Source organism: Temnothorax longispinosus, chromosome 11, assembly GCF_030848805.1.
Source record: "Temnothorax longispinosus isolate EJ_2023e chromosome 11, Tlon_JGU_v1, whole genome shotgun sequence".
Classification (NCBI taxonomy): Eukaryota; Metazoa; Arthropoda; class Insecta; order Hymenoptera; family Formicidae; genus Temnothorax; species Temnothorax longispinosus.
In genome coordinates, this window is record NC_092368.1 from 15802235 (window position 1) to 15823649 (window position 21415).

At 39.0% G+C, this 21415-nt stretch overlaps 3 protein-coding genes across 3 annotated transcripts; 2 read left to right on the forward strand and 1 right to left on the reverse strand.

Annotated features, from left to right (window-relative positions):
• Position 1: 1 nt before the first annotated feature.
• LOC139822529 (uncharacterized) lies at positions 2 to 9591 on the forward strand. Its single transcript, XM_071794341.1, has 10 exons — positions 2 to 162; positions 2021 to 2290; positions 2482 to 2582; positions 3149 to 3384; positions 3941 to 4208; positions 4412 to 4852; positions 5057 to 5209; positions 6007 to 6250; positions 6821 to 6954; positions 7381 to 9591. Exons 2-10 carry the CDS (start codon positions 2032 to 2034, stop codon positions 7723 to 7725), a joined length of 2181 nt encoding a protein of 726 aa, XP_071650442.1. The 5' UTR covers positions 2 to 162; positions 2021 to 2031; the 3' UTR covers positions 7726 to 9591.
• Positions 9592 to 10930: 1339 nt separating this feature from the next.
• Positions 10931 to 14340, forward strand: Ak3 (Adenylate kinase 3). The gene is made up of 4 exons (XM_071794347.1): positions 10931 to 11294; positions 12384 to 12503; positions 12669 to 12841; positions 13276 to 14340. The coding sequence occupies exons 1-4, from the start codon at positions 11120 to 11122 to the stop codon at positions 13480 to 13482; spliced, it is 675 nt and encodes a 224-aa protein (XP_071650448.1). The 5' UTR covers positions 10931 to 11119; the 3' UTR covers positions 13483 to 14340.
• Atg4b (Autophagy-related 4b) lies at positions 14194 to 20455 on the reverse strand. Its single transcript, XM_071794342.1, has 7 exons — positions 20083 to 20455; positions 18171 to 18344; positions 17644 to 17988; positions 17113 to 17376; positions 16599 to 16840; positions 16236 to 16397; positions 14194 to 15858 (listed from the first exon to the last, which is right to left on the reverse strand). The coding sequence occupies exons 1-7, from the start codon at positions 20117 to 20119 to the stop codon at positions 15682 to 15684; spliced, it is 1401 nt and encodes a 466-aa protein (XP_071650443.1). The 5' UTR covers positions 20120 to 20455; the 3' UTR covers positions 14194 to 15681.
• Positions 20456 to 21415: the final 960 nt, after the last annotated feature.

Genomic DNA, 21415 nt, shown 5'->3' on the forward strand with positions numbered 1-21415 from the left:
AAGAGCAGGTCGGGATTCCATGCACATCCGGGGAACACCGTCGTCGACAACGTTACGGCGTACTGGGATAAAAAAGAAATAAAAAGAGAAAAAGGGAACGCTGGTCGCTAACCCGTTTATCCTGAGGGGGTGGTCACGCGGATGAGAGATTAAATTAATCAGGTACGTCCCGTATACCGCGCACCCCGCACACAAAAGGCATCCCGTCGCGTCGTATTAATCCGTTTGAATTCCGTCAAGTAAGTTTCGTCGTTGATTACGTTTCAACTGTGTTTCCACGTTTTCGCAATTCGGTCTGCGTCGATTCGCAGTTCGTTCCGTTGCGTTTCCTGATTGCGACGTACGTTTCGTATTTCATGACAGTCCGTTGAGTCTCTAATTTAATTCTATAATCTTAATTATAATTATATAATCTAAATTATTCAGTTTTCTTTAATTATAAATTTCACCTGCGACACGTAGCCGCGTGCGAATCGATCCCGTCGACCGTGGTCTACGACTCGCGATCTCCCAACCCCGCTGACCCCGGAGCGTTCGTTCGCAGAGAATTTACGAAATTTGTCATAACACTCATAACGCGTCAACAAGCGACAGGTTATTGTTCGTCGATTGCGAAATATACGTGGACAAATATGCGCGGCTCCGATAAACACGCGAAATTTAGCGATATTTCGCGCTCGACGACGGTACCATCTGGTAATTTGATCCCCCTTAGTAACAATAGTAACTGACCTCTCGCTTGTCTAAACACGACACTAGTTTCGTTAACGTCGGCACTTGACTCGAGAAGATCGTTTCTACGCGAATTTGAGAAACTTACATGTGTTTTACGATTTACACATGTAATCTGCGAGTTTTACATTAGAAAATATTACATTTATTGATCCTAAAGAGAAAAATTGCGCAATGTAATTTGTATTTATGTGCCCTCTTTATCACTTTATTTTACAGTATTTTCCTGATTTAGCTCATTTCGCTTAATTTTACTCTGACTTTTAATTAAAAGATGAAAAACCTGTTTCTACTTTACGATTTCTGTCCTTTACACTTTACTTTTCTTTATCTGTTACTTTCTGTTTAAAATTCCTCCCTCTTCCTTCCTCTTTATTTTACTTTTAAATTCAATGAATTTTAATATTAAGTTCGATGAGTTTTTCTATGAATATCGGAATGGATTTGATATGAAGGGCTATCTGGGCATCTTGTCTTGATGTTACGTCGTAGATTTCCTCGATACGTCTTCATTCGTGCGAAGGACTTCGTTACCCTATTAACAAAATCGATATTAGCTTAGTGCAGTATGCAAAATAGACGTGGTCAATATATCTATATATATTTATTACGATGTAGAATACAGTGCACGGCTGACGATTAAGGCACCGAGCGCAGAACCGGCAGAACCGAATTGAGGAGCTTGTCTTTCCAAATCGGTTTAAAATAAATCACCGTTGAAAAAAATAAAAATTACAATAATATGATATTATGGTTCATAAAAATGATATAAAATTATTATAACAATTTTCGTTAAAGAAAAAAATTAGAAATGTATTTTTGTTCTCATTATTCATTATGAGTATGCATGCATAGATTAATATGACATTTACATAAAAAAAAGTATCGATTATAGTACAGAGAAAATAAACTTGTCAATTTTTCTAAATTTTTTTATGTCTATATATATAATATACATTAAATCCATATTTGTTTATACATAATCGATATGTTTTATTTAAATATCATATTAAATTAATCTGTGTATAATTGTTATCGCTTCCGCAACAGTATTTCTTCACAGTCAACAGATTTAATCAATTTTTTTTTTATCTGTAATTCTTTACACAATCAATCGAATTGTAATTTTTACTTTTTATTTATATTTAAACATTATATTAATCTGTGTATATCTCCTATTTGTATATATTGGATGGATAATAAAAAAGGAGATAATTAGTGTTTCCAGTTACTTTTTCAACGTCTCTTTGCGCGATATTGCATGCAATTATACATTTCTACTGATTAGTTTGAGCACAAATGGCATCGCCACGGTGGATACTGCCGCTGCTGATCTTGGGAACCAGCGCAATCACGCTGATTCCCGCGGCTCGACAATTCCATGACGAGCTTCTCAGGAGCCCCAAAAACGTGCGGAAGCAGAGGTCCCTGGACATGGCGGATTCACCTGAGTATTACAACGACCTGCACTCGTTCAAATATCACGGCGGCGACACCGACCGCAAGTTCGATCGCGACTTCGACGAGGACGACGAGGAAATCGAGTTCCTGCCTAGCGGTAAGATTTTTTCGAGAGAACGTTTATTTTTAGACTCCGAGAAAAGAGCGAAGAAGAATGAACTTTTATGGTATATGTTTTATGTTTTTCGTATTACATTTTTATGTATTGTATTTTTTTAGACTTTTGTATCGTATATCGTATTGGATCCTTGTATTACTAATTGTCAATTACTTTTATCGCGGTTTTAGACAATGGTCAGCTGGAAACGGTGGGGGAGGGTCTCCAGGGCTTGAATAATAAGCTACTCGAAAGAGCACTACTCGATTATTTGGAGACTCTACCCGAGCAGGTAAATCTTTTGATTTATCACTCAAGATAGATAGTCATTCCATTTTAATCAAGGTTAATTCCTAAAATTAAATCCCAATTTAATCTCAATTTTACTTGACTAGCAAAAACATTTCGGTTGCTCTCGATAGCACAGAAAACCACATAAACGAAAAATTCGAAAAGACAAAGATTAGTAACACGCATAATAATTTCTTTATCTAAATGTTTATAATTTTCAAATATATATAATTAATATAATTAATGTAATAATATTTATATAATAATTATATAATTATATATCTATTTATATTAAATAACATACATAACATATATAACATAATAGTTTTTTATCCAAATTGTAGTAAAATTAATTATTTTAAAAAAAGGTAAAAATGATCAAAAAACTTTCCGTCGAAAAAAGAGGGAGAGTTTCAACATTTTGTTGATCGTAATATTTGTCCCTTCCAATCATATTAAAAAATTGTATAAAAATCAAAAGCAGAGACATTTTAAACAGTCAAGCGAGATGTGCCATAGAGATCCTCGATAAATAACGTTGAGCATCACGATGATAATTGCTTGCAGGAAGAACCGGTGCAGGCCTCGATCTTTCGCGAGCGCGAGCGAAGTGGTAGCCGCAAACGGGGTGGCGCCAGCGATCGACTGAACCTGGACAACGAAGATCTGACGAGGTTGTTCATGGAGGAACTGCAGGACGGTTTTCCGTACGGTGCGCTCGTGGAGGTGGACGACGACTATCTAACCGCTTTACAATCAATTTACGACAGTTACAGAGCTGGTAGAGGGAACAAAGTATACGAGTAAGTTCGATGGTCATTCCCTTCGACTTCGACCCATTAAAGATCACATCTATAATGTAACGAGCTTTATATAGTTATATCGATTTATAACGAGCTTATAATTGTTATATCAGTTTATAAGTTTCAAGACATTAGATATCTTAGGAAGCTATTGAAAAAATTAGTACATAATTTAATGATTATCGGAACGCAGCATTAGTATTTATTTAGTGTTTACATTGTATGTTGGACTCTGATGGTTCTTTCCCACAAGCGCGAGAGTTATGATCGTTTTTTCCTCGACACGGTATATCTTTTAGCCTTAATTTCCAATGAATTGTAACTGTTCTTGATCAAAACAGATAAGAATTAAAGTTCTTTGAAAATGCCATAAGATAGCATGATCAGATCAATTTCGACAAAAAGTGAACTTTGATCGTTCTTCCCCTATACCCTTCATTCGTATTCCAACGTCAGTTTGTTCATATAACATAATTTTTGTCCCGAAAATGAGGTACAAGAACGATTAATGGTTTGAAAAAGGGATTTAATGTTCAACGTAATGTTTGCTCGATAGAACGGCAGGACCAATGTCTTGGGGCGAGCTACTTAGCAAGGATTCATTGAGGAGCGAGATAAAGGACGGCGAGATAAAGGACGAGGAGTTCGTGGATCGCGATCAGGATCAGGGCATCCTGTACTTGCCGGCGGAACGTAGGAATGTAAACGGCCGATTTCCTATCGGCCGCGAGTTCGGTAGCTATCGCAAGCTGACTAAGCGCTATCCGGTCGCTAAGAGAAGCCCCAGGCCGACCCAAACCAGATCAAAGACTACGGATCCTAAGGTAACGCGACAAATAACAGAGCAAGATCGTGCTGCTGCTGGCAGCTAATTGCTCTGTCTACTATCAATCAGTTTTTGATTTTGTTGTGAAATTACACGTTTGTGGAGTCAAACGTCAACGTGGAACATGGTGGCAACGTTGTGTAAAACATATTCCTCTCTCTCTCTTTCTCTCTCTCTCTCTCTCTCTCTCTCTATTTTAAGGTTGCTCAAGACCTAGGAGCCCTATTCGGCACGCAATTCACGAATTCACACAATCACACTCATAAATCTGATCATGAACACGAACACGATCACGATCACGATCACGAACGTAAGCAAGAATCTGATCAAAATCATGAACACAAGCACGAATCCAATCAGAATCACGAACACAAGCACGAATCCAATCAGAATCACGATCACGAACACGAGCACGATCATGAGGGCAAGACGGAAACGCCGTCGAAAGTGACGCCGTCCCCGAAGGGCCAAAAAGAAAACGCTACGAAGACGGCCAAATCGAAATTCCTTCAGGTGAGGAAGAAGAGCGTCGACTGGTCGCAATATTTCGGCATTGATCGGAGGAAGAAAAAGACGACCTTCACGGCCGGACAGGGCACGCAGAATCAGGACGACGAGTGGATGCTGCAGCGTTACTACGAGGTATATCGTATAATTATTAAAATTCTTTTGTCGAATGCATCGCACAATGATGGCAATAAAAGTGGAAAAAAATATTTATACATCTTTATATTTATAATATAGTTTATAGATTATGTATATTTGTAATAGTTAATGGTAGTTCAACCAATAGCTTGATTTTATTCGCTAAATAAACAAGTAAGAACCTTCGTCCTTCGTTGGCAGAATATGGCCGAAAATTTAAAGCCAAAGGAAGACGAGAATGAGCGGAAGGATAAACTCGAGCAGATGGATACAAAATTGAAATATATTAAGGACTTGATTATCGATGAAGCTATGAGGTACGCTGCTTCGGAGGATAAAGTGGATCTGCAGAAGGTAAATTTTTCTACTTGCATTTTCACACATTATTACATCAATTTTATTTGAATTATGAAATATAATAAATTTAATTATAAATAAATTTGTTAATACTATAAATCAAATTATCAAAAAATCTAATTTTTTCAAATCATTCAATTTTTTATTACTATTTCATGATTAAGATATTAAAAAAATATATATGAAATAGAAATAGAAAAGACTGAAGAATATAATAAAATTAAAAAATTTCGGTAAACTTGGTTATTTTTTTTTTACAGAAATCGGTAACCCCTTTATTATTAACAATTTTTATTAATAAATAGGTTGCCGGCCAATTTTTATTAATTCTATTATATTCTTCAGTCTTTTCTACCCCTATTTCATATATAATTTGTTAAGATTTGGTTGATCAATTCTGGAATTATAAAAATTTCTGTAAATTTGGCACAGGCATACATACATACATACATACACACATACCGACATTTTTTTTAATGCAATATTTCGACGTTTTAGAACACTCTGAACATATTGACATTAAAAACTCAAAAAACAATCTTTTCTTTGGTTTCTTCTACCCCTATTTTACATATAATTTTTTTAAATTTGGTTGATTAGAGCCATCTTTATACGCAATCAAAGGTTCATATACGAATTTACGAAAACAAAGCTTCCTCTATGAGGAAGCAATAAAACGTAATTATATAATTTATGTGAAACAAGTAAGAAATATTTAGAGAAAATACAATTAGTAAGATTGATAAATAATAATAAGAATTATTGAAAAAAAAATGTGTAAAAATGTTTAACAGGTGAAGGATAAGTTAATGTCGCGAATGGCAGCGGCATATACCTTGCAGAAAATGCAAAAAGCGCTGAACGATCTTCGAAACAATGTTGCGGCTCATAAGCAGACACAGAGAACGCAAAAGGAGGCACAGCACAATTCCACGTCTAATTTTCGCGAAAACAATAATCCGAACACTAATAGTGTTACCGGCAGTAAAGCTGACGAGAAACGGAGCGATATTAATAACAATATAGAGGAAAGCGAGTGTGAGTATTTTATATCCGAAAAGAAGTTATAGAAATTGTAGGAAAGATTATACAAACTATGCAGAATATCCCACAATTACTGAGTCAGCATTTATTGAAATTTTTCTTAATAAAAGCGTATTGCACGTTTCTTAGTTATTAATTTTTTAACTCTAAGCTTTTTCGAAGAAAAATTCTTTTTAATTTAATATTTTTATAGTTTATATTTATCTTTATAATTAATTTGATTGCACAATTTTATTTAATATGTAATTATGTAAATATGTAAATTTTTAGCTTTTCCATAATTTGAAAACTATATAGTTGAGTTTTGTTTTATAATTTTATAAACATATCAAAATTCAATAAAAAATAACATTGTTCTCAGAGTTTACTTTCATTTAGCTTTCGAAGCTTTTTAATTTTAATCATACACAATTCAGAATTTATTGATCTCTTATTTTTAAGTCCAAAGAATCTGCAGGCAAGAGATGGCTCGATAAATCTGGAATAATCTGTGCAAATCCAATGAATCTCGAGTTAAATAATAGCTAATACAAATTATATGAGACAATTGTTTGTATTATACAGCCATCGAGGAACCTAGAAGCTGTCCGGAATTAGAAGCCATCGAGTGGCGATGCCGAACTGTGGATAACTTAGCCGGCGACACAGCTCGAATGCTCTACGTGCCCTGTGTGAAATTGCAAATCTGCAAAGCTTGCGTAAGTCCATACAAACTCCTATCTTTATGTTATAGAGATTTTTAGATAATTCGGAGATTACGGATAAATCAATCTAATGTCGCACGTGAAGACATAAAAATGTCCTCTACATTTCTAAATCCAAAAATCTTGGAATATTATTCAATGCAATAGGAATATCAATCCTCTTATTGTCAGAATTTTCAAAGCTCAATTTCATGAAAAATTAAATTCCATCCTAACAATATCTCTTACTAAATTAAAATACTTAGGCATCAATATTAAAATATTAAATATATTCTTAATAAATACACCTAACGCGCTCCAACACTCTATCAGTCTCAGGATTTACAGGCTTATTTTTTAAGTTTGAATTCTTAAGTCTCATTTCGTGGGAATTTTTTCCCCCATTCTTCGGAAAAGCTACAACAAATCGCTTTGTACCAGGCGCAGAACGAGGAGGGGCTGTTACCCTGCCTCGCCAACTACGCCCTGGTGGCCGGCAAGGTGTGCGACGCGTTGGAGTCCAGGGACGGGCAGTCGCGGATGGCGGCGGCGGTGCGCGAGGGCGAAAGGCAGTCCTGCGCGAACGCCGCGTTGCTGCTGTCGCAGTTGCAGCCACCCGGGGCGGCGACCGCGCAGTGCCGCGCGCGGAACTCATGTCTGCGGCTGTATCAGGCGCGATACGAGCACCGCTTCCGCACGTCGCCGGCGTACGAGGGCAGTTCCGGACGTCGCATCCATCACGAAGGAGCCCTCGACGCGCTGCAGCAAACCATGTCCGAACGATAAGGATCAGGCGAGCGAGAGGAAGCTCCGGTCCGGCCGCGCGATACGGTTGAACCGCCAGTTATCCGGACGTCCAGGTATCGCCTGAGTACCGAGCGATCTCCCCCCCCCCTCCTCCTGACGATCGACATCCGACTGAACGCGGAACGAGGATTTTTAATTTACGCCGAAACTGTTTTGCTGTTGTAGTTATATTTGTTATTTTGTTTAATACCCCCTAGGCCTACGTTTTCTTTTACTAGAAGTCTCGTCCGGATAACCGGCGGTTTACTATATTAAAGAATCTTCCGTCGTAATAAAGCATGAATCAAGATTAGTCCTCCCTGGGTACCATACGTTTCCTTAAGCTTCTCGGATCTCATACACTTACAGAAAAGAGTTAAAAAAGAAATTTATGAGTCGATTGTCTATGTGATTATTTTAGTCACAGAGACCCCTGCGTGTGGTACCAGCTGAGGATTAACGAGAAGCTGCGGCACACGAAAAGTCATTCCCGAATCGAAATAAAATGGATTAAAATAGTCACCAAAAACCGTATAAATTTTTTTTTAATACCGGGAAAAAGTAGCAGTAGTAGTATGCAGAAAAGAAGAATAGTAAAGTCCATTTACCAATGTAGATTAACTTTAATCTCGGCTTAACTTTCTTTTTATCTTTTTCTAGTTTTATTTAAGAATTAGATATGTTTTCACATAATAAAGAATTTTTAAAAGTGTAATAAGACCGTACGTATATGATAGATAAAAAATTCTTTATGTGAAAACACATCTAATTCTTAGAACTAGAAAAAGAAAAAAAAGTAAGTTAAACCGAGATTATAAAGTTAATTTACATTGGTAGAAATGGACATTAGTTTGCAAACGTGGAATCTCCGTTTCCTTTCGATTCGAGAACAGGTTTCAAAAATATCGGTGGTACTCGACGTGAAACAGCATTTTTCGCACACGACGCATATGAATTCCTCGTCAGCGCGAGATTTCAAAATCCTGAATTTAAAAATTAAAAAAAAAGGAAGATAATGTCTAATTAGCGAAATGTTGCGTTTTATCTGTTTAAAAAAAGCTTGTAAACCCTGGATCTAAAAGAAGAGTAGATAATACCTCTAATTAAGAGAATAAGATGTTCTATCTGTATTTGCGAGGTGTGCTATATTAGCTATATATTCGTCTGGACGGGTTCACGAAACATCCTCCCTTTCCCTCGATCCTCCTACATTGAACTGAACAACGATTAACGAGTTTACAGAGACAATAAATAAACGATATCCCCGACAGATTTATTTGCACGACGACTCGTAATGAGGAAACAAACTTTGCGAATGTTTGCCATCCCCGAAAGGGATACTGCAAAATTCCATCAAATATGTAGAGTTTGGACGAACGCCTCGCAAATGAAAGTCGAGAGGAGATCCAACGACGTAAAAATATATGTGTAAATTATTGTGTTAAGTATCCTAAAAAGAGAAAAAAAAATTATTGTCGCGAGCGCATATGTGTCTCCCCCCTAGCGCATTAATTCTTCGCGCTCGCGCCAATCAAAAGATTACATTAGACGCGATTATAATTTTTCACACGCGGTAGTTACACGCGGAATTGCCGGTTTAACGCGTTTCTCGCCGGGAGAAAACGTAACAAGAAAAAAAAAATAAAGATAGAGAGAAAAAGAGAGGGAGAAAGGGAAGAAAGAGAAAGGATACTTGACGCAGCTTCTAAAGAGTCTATCTCTTCGCAAATCTATATCTATTATTACTGTCTATTATATATATCAAATGTTTACGTTACACGGCGTTATATGGATACGCATGTCGATGGTGTCTAGTCGATGTGTCAGTCCTATATTCGAAATATAATAAATATATTTCAACATAAACGCGGCTCAACGTCCCGTCTCAGCACGCACCTTGTATAATTTTTGCGACACATATTACCTAGACGACCTGGATGTTGTCGCGCGATTCGACAATGTTGCCATTGCGGCCGAAGGGGTCCACGGGCACGGAAATGTCCTGCAACATTTCCAGGATCTCCAAACATTGCGGCCGGTAGAGTCTCAGCAATTCCAATTGCAGCTTCGCGCAATCAACTGCGACGATTAAGTACGACGGTTGTTTATTTTTTCGGAATTAAATTAGATAAATCGAAGATCGAGAATATCTTAGAGTTTATACTCACTCCGCAGCCTCGACACCTGTTCGAGTCTGATTTTCAGTTGCATCTGCGCCTCGTTGGTCTGGCGGATCGTCTCCTCGAACGAATTTTTCGACATGACGGCTGATCGAGTTAATTGGACCCTGATTGGAATCAGCAACTCACTCGTAATGCCAGTAACGAAGGAAAGTAGAGAGCCCGAAGGAAATGGCTACAGTTAGAGCGGGTTTCGCGGATCGCAGTGAACTTGCCGTTGCCGCCAACAGTGCCACCAACGCAGACACGTTCAGCTCGCTGGCACGTGATCTGCCACGGCGGCGGTTGTCTCGTCACGTTTGAAAACTTGACAGAATTCAAATTAAATCAAATCGTTCGTTTTTGTCGAGACCGCAGCTCCGCGCGGCTTTTAATCGTCATCTATACATTTGTTAGAAAATAACTAATCTTCTTATCCGCTCACAATTCGGAAAATTTTTTCAAATGGCAAGAGGATTGCATAGGATCATTTTTTTTTCCGAAGAACTGGTGCACGTAGTGCAATAAGTTAGAGTGAGACAATTAAGTATATTTTATTTTACTCTAATTTATTGCACTAATGCGCACTAATGCGCAGTTCAGGAAGTTCTTCGAAAAAGAACTGATGGAAAAGGAACAAAGAATCTATATCTTGTATTTAAGATCGTGTTAAATAAGTGCATACGACTTCGAGATGTTATACACTTCGCTGAGATATAATACATTCAAACTATAATATTCACAGTACGATGAGGATGCAACTGATTATTTCTAGATGACAATTCAATCCGACTGCGAGCGAAGGAGTCGCAAATCTGCGTCACAATCGATCATTATTACTAATCATTAGTTCAAGGTTCAAGGTTCAAAAGGTTCAACGCCTCGTCGATGACGGTCTCGCGCCGTCCGGTCGCTCACGTACGCGAACCAGGGAACGCGCGGATCAATTCAATTCCTCAGGCCTGCGCGGAGGCGAGGCGGCGAGAGGCGGCGCGTCGGGACGCGACGCAACGTTACGAAACGGCGCATCGCGGTTGCGTCACGACGCGTCACGGCGCGTCACGGCGGCCGCGCGGCCTTATCGCCGAAGTATCGAAGTCCGCGCGGCGGTCAGTAGTAGGGATCGTAGGTAGAGTCCGGCAGGGGCGATGCGAGTTCATCGCGGCACTCGGACGCTCGTCGTCGTCGCCGCCGAGCGCAGGAAGCCGTCAGCCTCGTAAACCGCGGCTCCCCTCATGGTTGCGATCACCACGTGTCGCGCCGCCGCCGCCGCGACGGCCCTCAGGGCCGTCGTACTGGGCGCGCCGGCGTCCGGCAAGGGCACTGTCTCCTCCAGGATCGTCCAGCAATTCGGCGTCGCGCACATCTCCAGCGGCGACAGGCTGCGCTTCCACGTATCCGCCGGCACTGGTACGTCGTCGTCGTCGTCGTCGTCGGCGATGGTGGTGGTGGTCTTTTACCCCTGAATGCCCTTTTGAATATTTAAAAGCGCCCGCTGTCAATCTCCTCCTCGTCTGTCGTTTTACTATTGAGTATTTTATTATTGGTATACATACATGTAAATATGTTGAATTTTTTCTAACATTTCGAAAACGCGTGTTACTATATTGGATATAAATTTTAATTTTTTTTTATTTTGCTAATTAGGATTTTATCGTTAACCTGCTCGTACTTCGAGGTCAATATCTCGATAATTTCGATAGCAAGATTCACGGATAATCGACTTCGTTAACACGAAAGTTTGTTTTTAAATGTTCACACTCACGCCGCGCGCCGTTACGTAATCAGATGTTATTCCATTATCAATCAGTTAATTTGAAAAACATGTCGGAACTGTCGGAAGTGTTATTGTCATTTCGATTAAATGATCTCCGCGTTTAATATCTTATCTTCGATATACCGCATTATGTAATCGTAATCGAGAGCACTTGGATTTTGCGATAACGCGTTTGAATTATTAGTTTTGATGAAATTATTTTTGTTCGTCCTTAATCACGTTTTCTCTCTGTTATTATTATTAATAAATTATAATATATGAAACACATTAACATATTAAAACACATACATATTACATACTATATCATATATATAATATATTATTATATAATATATAATTAAACTATATACATTATATATATATTTTTAGTATTTATAGTTTATTATACATATAATTATAAAATAACATTAAATATAATGATATAATATATATATTATATTAATTAGATATTTAATCTTATAATTTCAATGACACGTGTCACACATCAAATTTTAATAAAATTAAATTTCCGCGTTTGTTTCTATCCTTCATCCCGTGCTTGAAAGATTGTCGGTCTGTTAATTTTAGAAACACCCTCGAAACACGCGATGCCTCCGATACAACAAATTTCGCGCGATTATACAATATGATTCAATGAAAGCTCGAGAAGACACGTGCAGCCGTTCCGTTGAATTGGCTACGCCGGTTGGCAAAGCGCTCTCAGACAAACATCTCGTTTGCAGATCTGGGCAAGGAGGTAAAGAAGTACATGGACAGCGGTAGCTTCGTGCCGGACGACACGATGATATCTCTTATCGGAGACGAGATCAGGTCGATGGCGGGTCGGAATTGGCTGCTGGACGGTGAGTGTGTGGAAGGAAATGATTCTGGCCTCGCGTTGGCGTCGGCGTCGGCGTCGGCGTCGGCGTCGCGGCCAAGGTCGTCGTCTCGAAGCCGCGAGTTTCCCACCTGCCGCCTGATGTGTGTGTGTGTGTGTGTGTTCTAAACGCGAGCGAATATCTTGGCAGGATTCCCGCGGACATTGACGCAGGCGGAGCGATTGCAGAGGCTGCACCCGATCAATCTCGTGCTGAATCTCGTGGTGCCGACCGCCGTCATTCTGGACCGCGTCAAGAGCCGATGGGTCCATCTGCCCAGCGGTAGGGTCTACAACATCGGCTTCAATGATCCACGAGTGCCGGTAATCAGCGCGCGCGCACACATACACATACGCAACGAATGCATATCTATATCTATTTTCATTGAAAATAAAAGAGCGCAGAAAGAAGCGCAGGTTTAACTGAGGATATATCAGAGCCTATAATACTACATTCTTTACAATTCATTATAATAAGATAAAATCTACTATACAATATATTTTCTTCTAATATATTATAATTATAAAATACTAGCGCTGCATTTATTGATTATAAAACTGAAAGCCCTTATAGAAATTTAATACTGTAAGTGATTTTTTGGCTAGTAATTAATCACTTAAAAACACTATTAAAAGCACTGTTAATAGTGCTTTTAAATGATTAATCACTAGCCAAAAAATCACTTACAGTATTAAATTTCTATAACGGAGTCGGATCTTTTGGCGTTAATTACGGAGCATTTTGTCGCGTTTTGCAGGGCAAAGATGATGTAACGGGCGAGCCGTTGTGCCAGAGGGAGGATGACAAGCCGGAAGTTGTACAGAAGAGGCTGCAGGACTACGCGACGAAGACCGAGCCAGTCGTGCAGTTTTATCGTGAGATTGGCGTACTGAGGGAGTTTCGCGGCAACGCCACTAACGAAATGTGGCCGGCGATCAGGAATTGCGTAGCACAATATTGCTGAGTTATAGAGATTAAATTTTTAGATAAATTTTCTATTTAAATATGTCGGACGGTCGCGCAGGCTATTCTGATCCTTAAATAGGTCTATTGAGATCTGTTTAGATTTCTCCAATTCTTCGTTTCTTAAATCTCTCTAAAGGAAACAGATTTTTAAATATTTTGGACCTAATTCTTATATTCTATTTGCCTAAAAATTAAATTAGATTAGAGAAGCTTAGATTAGATAAAATCTCACGCGCCTAAGAATAATTTTCATATTCTTTTATCAAATAATTAAAACGGACAATCTATTTAGATCTATTTGAGATTTGCGATTCGCGCTCCCCACACGCGATCTCGAGTAACAGATGGGAATATCACGCTCTCCTCCGGCAACAAGTGTTTTTTACTTCGCAACAACGACAGACAGAACGCGTACTATAGCATATCCGCGCGACGTTCTCTCACGCACGCACGAACGCACACAAGTGTGACTGGCATTAGATTGTAAATACGCGATGTCGTGCCGACAATAATAGGCTTGTAGATGTTTCCGAATGAAGAACGCCTAGGTAATACAACGAGATTTCGCGGTAACTCAATGATATTGATATCGTTGCGAGTTATCTTTTGTTTCGCAACTAGCACTTGCATGACAAACCGCTGCTTGTGGCCGAAGGTTCAAAGTATATAGTACAAAGCAGGAATTATTGTTCGAATAATCGGCGATACATTCTAGGATGACGTAATCGTCACATATTTCTCAATTTATTTCGAGCGTATAGCGTTACAGCTGTAAGAGAGATATATATAACAACGTTCAATATTGTGTACATATTCAACAGTATAAGTACAATATACGCATATACATATGCATATACATGCATACATACATATACAGTTTGAGGCATCTAAAAAAGTGTACATCTAAATGAATTCTTTAACAATCTTCGTGTTTTCTATTTTTAAATCTATATTACGCTTTAGAGAATACTCTAGGCTTATTTGTCGTCGATTAAGCAAGTTATACATATCATGTTATCTCGCTTCTTGGAGCGCTCGAGTAATTTTGCAGAGCGAAATGAACGATTCACTCCAGTCTATTGTCTATTCTACTCTATTTTACTGTAAATGTTTCTGCCGCTCTTGAAAATATCGTTGAAGACAAAGCTTGTAGGAATGTAACAGGGAAAAAGACTCGTTTAAATAGTTTTCAAGATTTCGAAAATTTTATTGCAATTTTTTCCTTTTATAGTTCTTAGATATTATTTTTATTTATATATCTATAAATAAGTACAGATATCACAAATCTTTTCTAAATAAATATTTAGGTGTACACTATATTAGATGCTTCATCCTGTATATATCATGTTCACGTTCCTCAAATTCCTCTTTATTCCTCTTTCAAGGCAGAAGAGTTACTCAGGAATAACTCGATTACAAATAAATAAATAAATTAATGCCTTATTATAGTTTCCTTTAAACGAATCAGACTTGAGAATCGTCGCGCTTTTATTCGCGTGGAATTTTGTTGTATATATATAGAGAATTTCGCAAAATATAATTTTATTTCGATAACTCAACAGATTTAACGCGCGTCATAAAATTGTTTCAAGACTAATCAAAGCCTCGTTGTAACACGCGAAATAAATATTCGCTGAAATTTCGATAACGAATCAATATTAAGTCATATTAAATTATTATTAAGTTAGTTATCACTAATGATCAATATATAAAGCCATCAACGAATTTCGAGATCATATATAACCAGATAAGAAAATTGTGCATTCTCATAATAATTGCATACATATATATATACATAATAAACCATCGAAAAGACGAATTAATCAGCTCATTAAGTTGTACTAACGTCGTGAATAATCTTGCTTCCTTATCTCCTATCTCATAAGTAACAGTAACTGGTCATTGAGTTCACTCAAATTCTGTTTTCATACACGCATTGAGATCGATGGGAATGCGTTACTCATCGCCTCGATACTGAGCATCTCATTCTTTCCAGGACGACATATCCGGCTCGCGTTTACTATGTTTTCCTACGCGCGCTCTGGAGAAGCGGATATATGAAAAAAAATACTGCCGCGAGATATTGGGCGAGCAGATAGAGACGCAGAGACGTTCTCGCGAGAGTAATTCAGATGAGCACGGAATCGCGCGTGTCATACTCCCGTGTTGTCACCTTCTTTTTTCCTTTTTTTCTATCTTACTGCAGCAACTCGAACTCCTCGCACTCGTACAGATCGTCCTCCACGCTCTCGACGAAGTGACCTGCTGACGGCAGAAGACCTTCGACGACCTCGATTCCCTGCTGCAGATCCTTACCGCTTCCCTCGCAGAACAGAAACATCGGGTAGTCTATCTTCTGGTTCGGTATCACGAACTGTAATGTTAACGAGACGTCCTAATTTCGCTCGATATGAAACAAAGTTCTTTTTTCATTTGATCTTTCTTTCCCTGTTTACACTTTATTCCTACATTTGATTTTGTTTGGCTTACTTTCCATCTCTAAAACGCAAAAAATAATGTTAACAAGACGTCCTAATTTCGCTCAATATGAAATAAAGTTCTTTTTTCATTTGATCTTTCTTTCCCTGTTTACACCTTATTCCTACATTTGATTTTGTTTGGCTTACTTTCCATCTCTAAAACGCAAAAAACTTGCAAGTGTACTGATGTTACTCTGTTTTGTTTAATTTGTTGCATATTAATTACATTCGAATTTAAATGTATTGAAATTAAAGATGTGTTTATATTTACCCGTTGAATTGTTTCCATAAAGTCAGTGAGCGACTCCTTGTCGGGAAAGTAGAAGCCTACGCAACAACTGGGGTCCATCTTCGAAAGCAACATCTTTCTCGGTGATGTGCAGTGGAAGCTTGTCAATGGGAATTTTTCATTTCCTTCGACGTCAACGGTCTCCTGAATAACGAGTGAAGAAATGAATCAGAACGATAAAATATATTGAAAGATTAAATGTACTCCTCTGAGTTATAGGAATAAAGATGGAAAAAAGTAAAACAAAGAAATATATAAAATAAAGACTAAAATGACAAAAGAATTTGTAAATTAAATGCTTCAAATATTAATGTAATGTTTGCTTTTTAAAAGATTGAATGCTACCTGACAGTAATGCGGATCTAAGTGAATCAGTTTGTCGTCCTGATAACCGATGAAGTAGAGCGAGTGTCGCGGTCGACCACCGATCACGCCGATGCATGTGTCTAGTGTCAACAGCGATGTCAAACAAGGCGCGTAAATGGGATTTAGCTTGTCGGCGCCGAGCCTCAAGGGCACTAAGAGTATCAGCGCCTTCCGTCTACCATCGGGAGTGCAGCAAACATTTTCGACATCTTGCATGTACACTGAAAAAACGTTCAGTGATTATTAATTTATGCATAACACGATAAAGTAAAGAACAAAATTTCTGTTAAATCTGGCACAATGCGAAACATTTAATAAAAGAAATCTCCGTTCTCTTATGTGAGAAACTATTAAAATGTTTCTATTATATATATTTTTATATTTTGTTTTATATTATTCTGTACAAACAAAATTCTTATTTAATTTTAAATTGCTATTTAGATAATTTGATATTTCTTTTGACATAATAAGCACAGAATGTATTAATATTAACCTGCACAATCTTGGGCGACATATACCGCCAACTGATTGAGTTTACTGTTGGGATCCTCGCTAGCGCGTTCCATAGCCTGACACAAAAGATGAGCGACCGAGGAGGGACCGTACCAGTCGCCTGGACGTTTTCCCGCCGAAACGCCGAGCGACACGAGCCTGTGTATGGAGAATGGGGATTCCGGTGTTGGCTGATCTCCAAACCATTTGATAATCATCCGATGATTGCTTTCGTCAGTCGATTGTTCCGGCCGCCATCTCCACTCTATATAAAATCAGGAAATAAATTTATCACTCAATACTATGTAACACAATAAGAGACATACAGATTCATTTAAACGATTCTTTGTATGTTTGTCGAATAAAATAAAAAATAAAATTACAATTTCGAATTTATATAAGTATTAAGAATAATAATTTAAGTAATTTTAAAAGTAAATAAACTAGTCACTTTACTTAAGATCTCGAGAACAGAGAATCAATGAATCTTTTTAGCGCCAATAAAATAAATTTGAAAAGGAGAAATAATTACCCCGTCCGAGGAAATGACAGACTAATGCTTGCGCGAGCATCATTTGTCCGCTGCGTAGCATGCAACCCCAACCACAGTCTGTGGTGAAGGTGGAGCCATTCAGGATCGGAAATTCCCGTCTGTATGTTAACCAAAGACGCGACGCGAAATCCCTCTTGAATTCCTCTATGGTATTCTCGAAATTTGTGGCATCCATTGCCAAGGAAACCTGACTCCCCGTTCCAACTGGCTCCAATGCTTCCGATGCTCTCTCCAAGGAACATTCCGATTTTTTCAGATAACATTGACCCAGTAACCACACGGGAGATTCTTTAGAGAAGTTTGTCTTTATCTTCACAGTCCAGCCTTTTATCAAGAAAAAAACGTATAATTTGACAATTATTTCTCGCAATACTTTTTATATTATGTACAATAAATAATGAATAAATCTGTAATATTCTATTATAATCTACGGCAGGAATGTATAATTGAAACATAGAATATTTTTGAAACAAAATTTTTGCTGCCGAAATGTCCGATATACGTACCGTATTTAACGTTGTTCCACATAGAGAGCAATTTCGTCTTGACTTTGCTGTCGACCTCCGTCGCGGCCATGGTGTCGTCTAACTCGGCGTCCGAGTTGAATGATTGAATGGTAGGAACACGGTCCGTGGCGATCATCCCGGAAAATAGTCCAAGATTCACGGGCCCGAAACCACCTACAAATACAAAATAGTTTTATCTTGAAATTCATCGACATTTTGGAAAAATTTAATAACGTTAAGTTTTTCTATTTCTCCACTTTACCGCCTCTCTCTCTCTCTCTCTCTCTCTCTCTCTCTTTCTCTCTCTCTGTCTTCCATATTATTTTTATCAATTAATTAATTTTCTTTTTACCATGTCATTTCTAATAATTGTTCTTCAAATCCTACTGTTCTGTTGCATTTCGATTTTCGATCATTGTGTTTTCCACCTTTTCCGTGCACCTTTTTACCTGCCCTGCAGGTGGTACAAGTACGAAGGACGAAAATTATGAAGAGCAAATCTCATAATGGGTGATGTCTCACCATGTTCCCACTTTTCTATTCCCCTCCCTTCCTTCCCTCAAAGGAAAAAATAAGAATTGTTTTCACCTTTTAAAAGGGGAATTTACCCGTCCCAAATATTAGCTATTATTATCACCGTCTTGTTATCCGCGTGTCAATTTGGATAATCATCGAGCGTATTATCTAAATTACTGAATAATGCAGTACATACACGTACATTACATTCATTAACAGACAAGTCACTTGAGATGAGTACAGACAGTACACTTAATTATACACTTAATAATGTTGTTAATATTCTTTTCTACAAGCTGTTTTATTAAGATCATCGTTTTTGCACTGTTCCATTGATATCACACCTGACGTTCCAGACGTCAACAAAGAGCGGCTTTGTTAAACCGCGAGCGATTAATATCTGTTGTCGGCCGCAGGGGGCTGTTGCGACACATAAATCATCAAGGTAAACAAATTAAGAGGTCACGACGCCGGGCTTCGCCTTCTTATCTCGCCTGCAATGCATGCGACATAACGTCAGGGTTATTTACAGAGAAATCGACTATCCAAATTGACACACGGTTAACAAAACGGCGATAATAACAGCTAACATCGGGATAAGAGCTAAACTGTTTTCAAAAGGCAAGGATAATTCCATTATATTTATGTTAATAATTATATATCTCTTATCACGTTTGCTTTGTTAAAAGAGAAGCGAGAAAGAAAATAGAAAGGCGAAGGAATGACTGTGTTTTTTGACATCAGGAAGAGATAAGCGATGTTTTTTTAAAGCTGAATTAGTGTACATTTTCTGTATTTAAAATAAAATAGATATATGATTGAAATTTGATTGAAGCGAGCAGGGAAATTCTAATGCAGTCCAGTGCAGCAATCAAAGATAAATTTATAGATATAAATGTACAAACTATAAAAAAAAGGCGGAAAAGAGAAAACTGACATTTTAACAGCTGGAGTACTGTGCGAAACCTTATTCAAAATCCGACAGTGAAAAATTTTCAGAGTTTCTATTTGTCGCTCAACATGTACTTCATCATATGATTTTAGTAGACAATGAATATTATTATTTGTGTATCGTACGACGTTTGATTCATCTGATTTCACCGAGGACAAAGTGGTGCGCTTCGATCGTTCTCTAGAAACAATGAAAACTAGGCTTCGTACTATCGGCGACGGCATAAGTACCAAACTTGGGCCGAACAAAACAAATATGCAGTCAAGCCGTCAAGCACGTTGAAAGGGGAAAGACAGAGGAAGCGGGGGGAAAGAAGGAAAGAGAGGGAAACAAGAGGAAAATCGCGGGAATGATTGACGGAGAGACTGGTTGACACTGTTGACAGTGGTTGACAGCTCGTCGTCGGGGCGAGACGTAAACAGCAGGCGTGTGTGTGTCACCCACCTAACCTCTCCCGCGACGATTGCACCTGGCCGTTCATGCTCGGGCGGAACGGCGCGAAGGCCGTGAAGTCGGCGTCGTAATGAACGGTAGATTCTGACTGCGTTTGACGGCTGTCTCGTCGACGAGACGGGGCGATCACATTTTCGGGCTCGCGCGGCTCGTCCCGAGCTCCCTTTTTCCGTCTCTCTCTTTCTCGACGATGTCGATTCCTAAGGAACGTCGGCGCGACGTCCGGCGTCGCGCATCCTCGGCGATCGGCACAAACGACGGCGTGTTAGATCCGATCGGAATCGCTCCGTTTCCCTTTTTACGTCCCGCACCGCGGCACAGTCGACCACAGTCGACAGCGTCGCTCACAGCGTCGCGCACGGCGTCGGCCGCGTCGGCGTCGTCAGACCAGGGCCGGGCGTCTCGGCGCATGCGCGTCGAGCGCGCTGCCCACCGAAGTGTCTAGTTCGAACGCGAAGCGGGCTCCGGCGGCCCCCCCTCTCGACGGCGACATCAGTTTCTGGTTTTCTTTCTTTCTGTTTTTCTTTCCTGTTTCTTTCCTTCGTCGATAAATCTTCCTCGTGACGTTCGGAATCGCGCGGCATGAATATTATGCGTATTGAACATCGGCTTATATACTCACCTGTTTGTCTGTTTATTGGAAATTTGTGATCCGCCCGCGAAATGTTTCTCAGAGCGCCCGCATTAACGTGCTTTGTTGCGCCGGGCACGCGCGAGACTGCCGGTAGTGCCGGTGCGATTGAAAGCACCGCACTTCGCGGTGCGCAACTTCACGATGCAGATTGCAGAACAACGCAGAATACGACGCGACGCTTTTGATTGTGGAGCGCGTAGAGAAATCGGCTTGGCGAAGGACGGTTGCAACGATGCGAGTTGCGAAACTAGAAAATCGAGCTGTCACCGATCGCGAACATGACTGGACACCGTAATGGAATAACTCTGATTTTTATTTCTTGTTTCTCTTTTTTCTCAAGAACGTTGCGTCGTGGAATTTAAAGCGTCCACTATCTATGGCGGCGTGCGATAATGATTGTGATTGACGATTGACAATTGTTGTCCCATGTTCCATGAAAAAGTGAAAGAGCGAATAAGCGAGAGAAAGAGAAAAAGAGAGAGAAAAAGAGAGAGAGAGAGAGAGAGAATATTATTAAACTTTTTTGGCTAAATCCCCTGAAGCGTAAGAATTGAGCAATGAAATTATTAATAGTCAAAGAATAAGATTATTGACAACTTATACGTAAATAGCATTATATCATAAATACTGTCATAATTACGCATATTATAAGATATATTAAATATGTATATTCATATATTTATATTTCAT

Bases quoted from the DNA above. Each gene is read 5' to 3' on its own strand.
- LOC139822529 (XM_071794341.1), top strand. From the start codon at position 2,032: ATGGCATCGCCACGGTGGATACTGCCGCTGCTGATCTTGGGAACCAGC. The intron at 4,853-5,056 runs GTATATCGTATA...CTTCGTTGGCAG, and splicing joins TGCTGCAGCGTTACTACGAG to AATATGGCCGAAAATTTAAA. The intron at 5,210-6,006 runs GTAAATTTTTCT...AATGTTTAACAG, and splicing joins ATAAAGTGGATCTGCAGAAG to GTGAAGGATAAGTTAATGTC.
- Ak3 (XM_071794347.1), top strand. From the start codon at position 11,120: ATGGTTGCGATCACCACGTGTCGCGCCGCCGCCGCCGCGACGGCCCTC. The intron at 11,295-12,383 runs GTACGTCGTCGT...TCTCGTTTGCAG, and splicing joins CCACGTATCCGCCGGCACTG to ATCTGGGCAAGGAGGTAAAG. The intron at 12,842-13,275 runs GTAATCAGCGCG...CGCGTTTTGCAG, and splicing joins TCAATGATCCACGAGTGCCG to GGCAAAGATGATGTAACGGG.
- Atg4b (XM_071794342.1), bottom strand. From the start codon at position 20,119: ATGAACGGCCAGGTGCAATCGTCGCGGGAGAGGTTAG. The intron at 17,989-18,170 runs GTACGTATATCG...TCTTGATAAAAG, and splicing joins GTGGAACAACGTTAAATACG to GCTGGACTGTGAAGATAAAG. The intron at 15,859-16,235 runs GTAAATATAAAC...TTAACATTACAG, and splicing joins TTATGGAAACAATTCAACGG to TTCGTGATACCGAACCAGAA.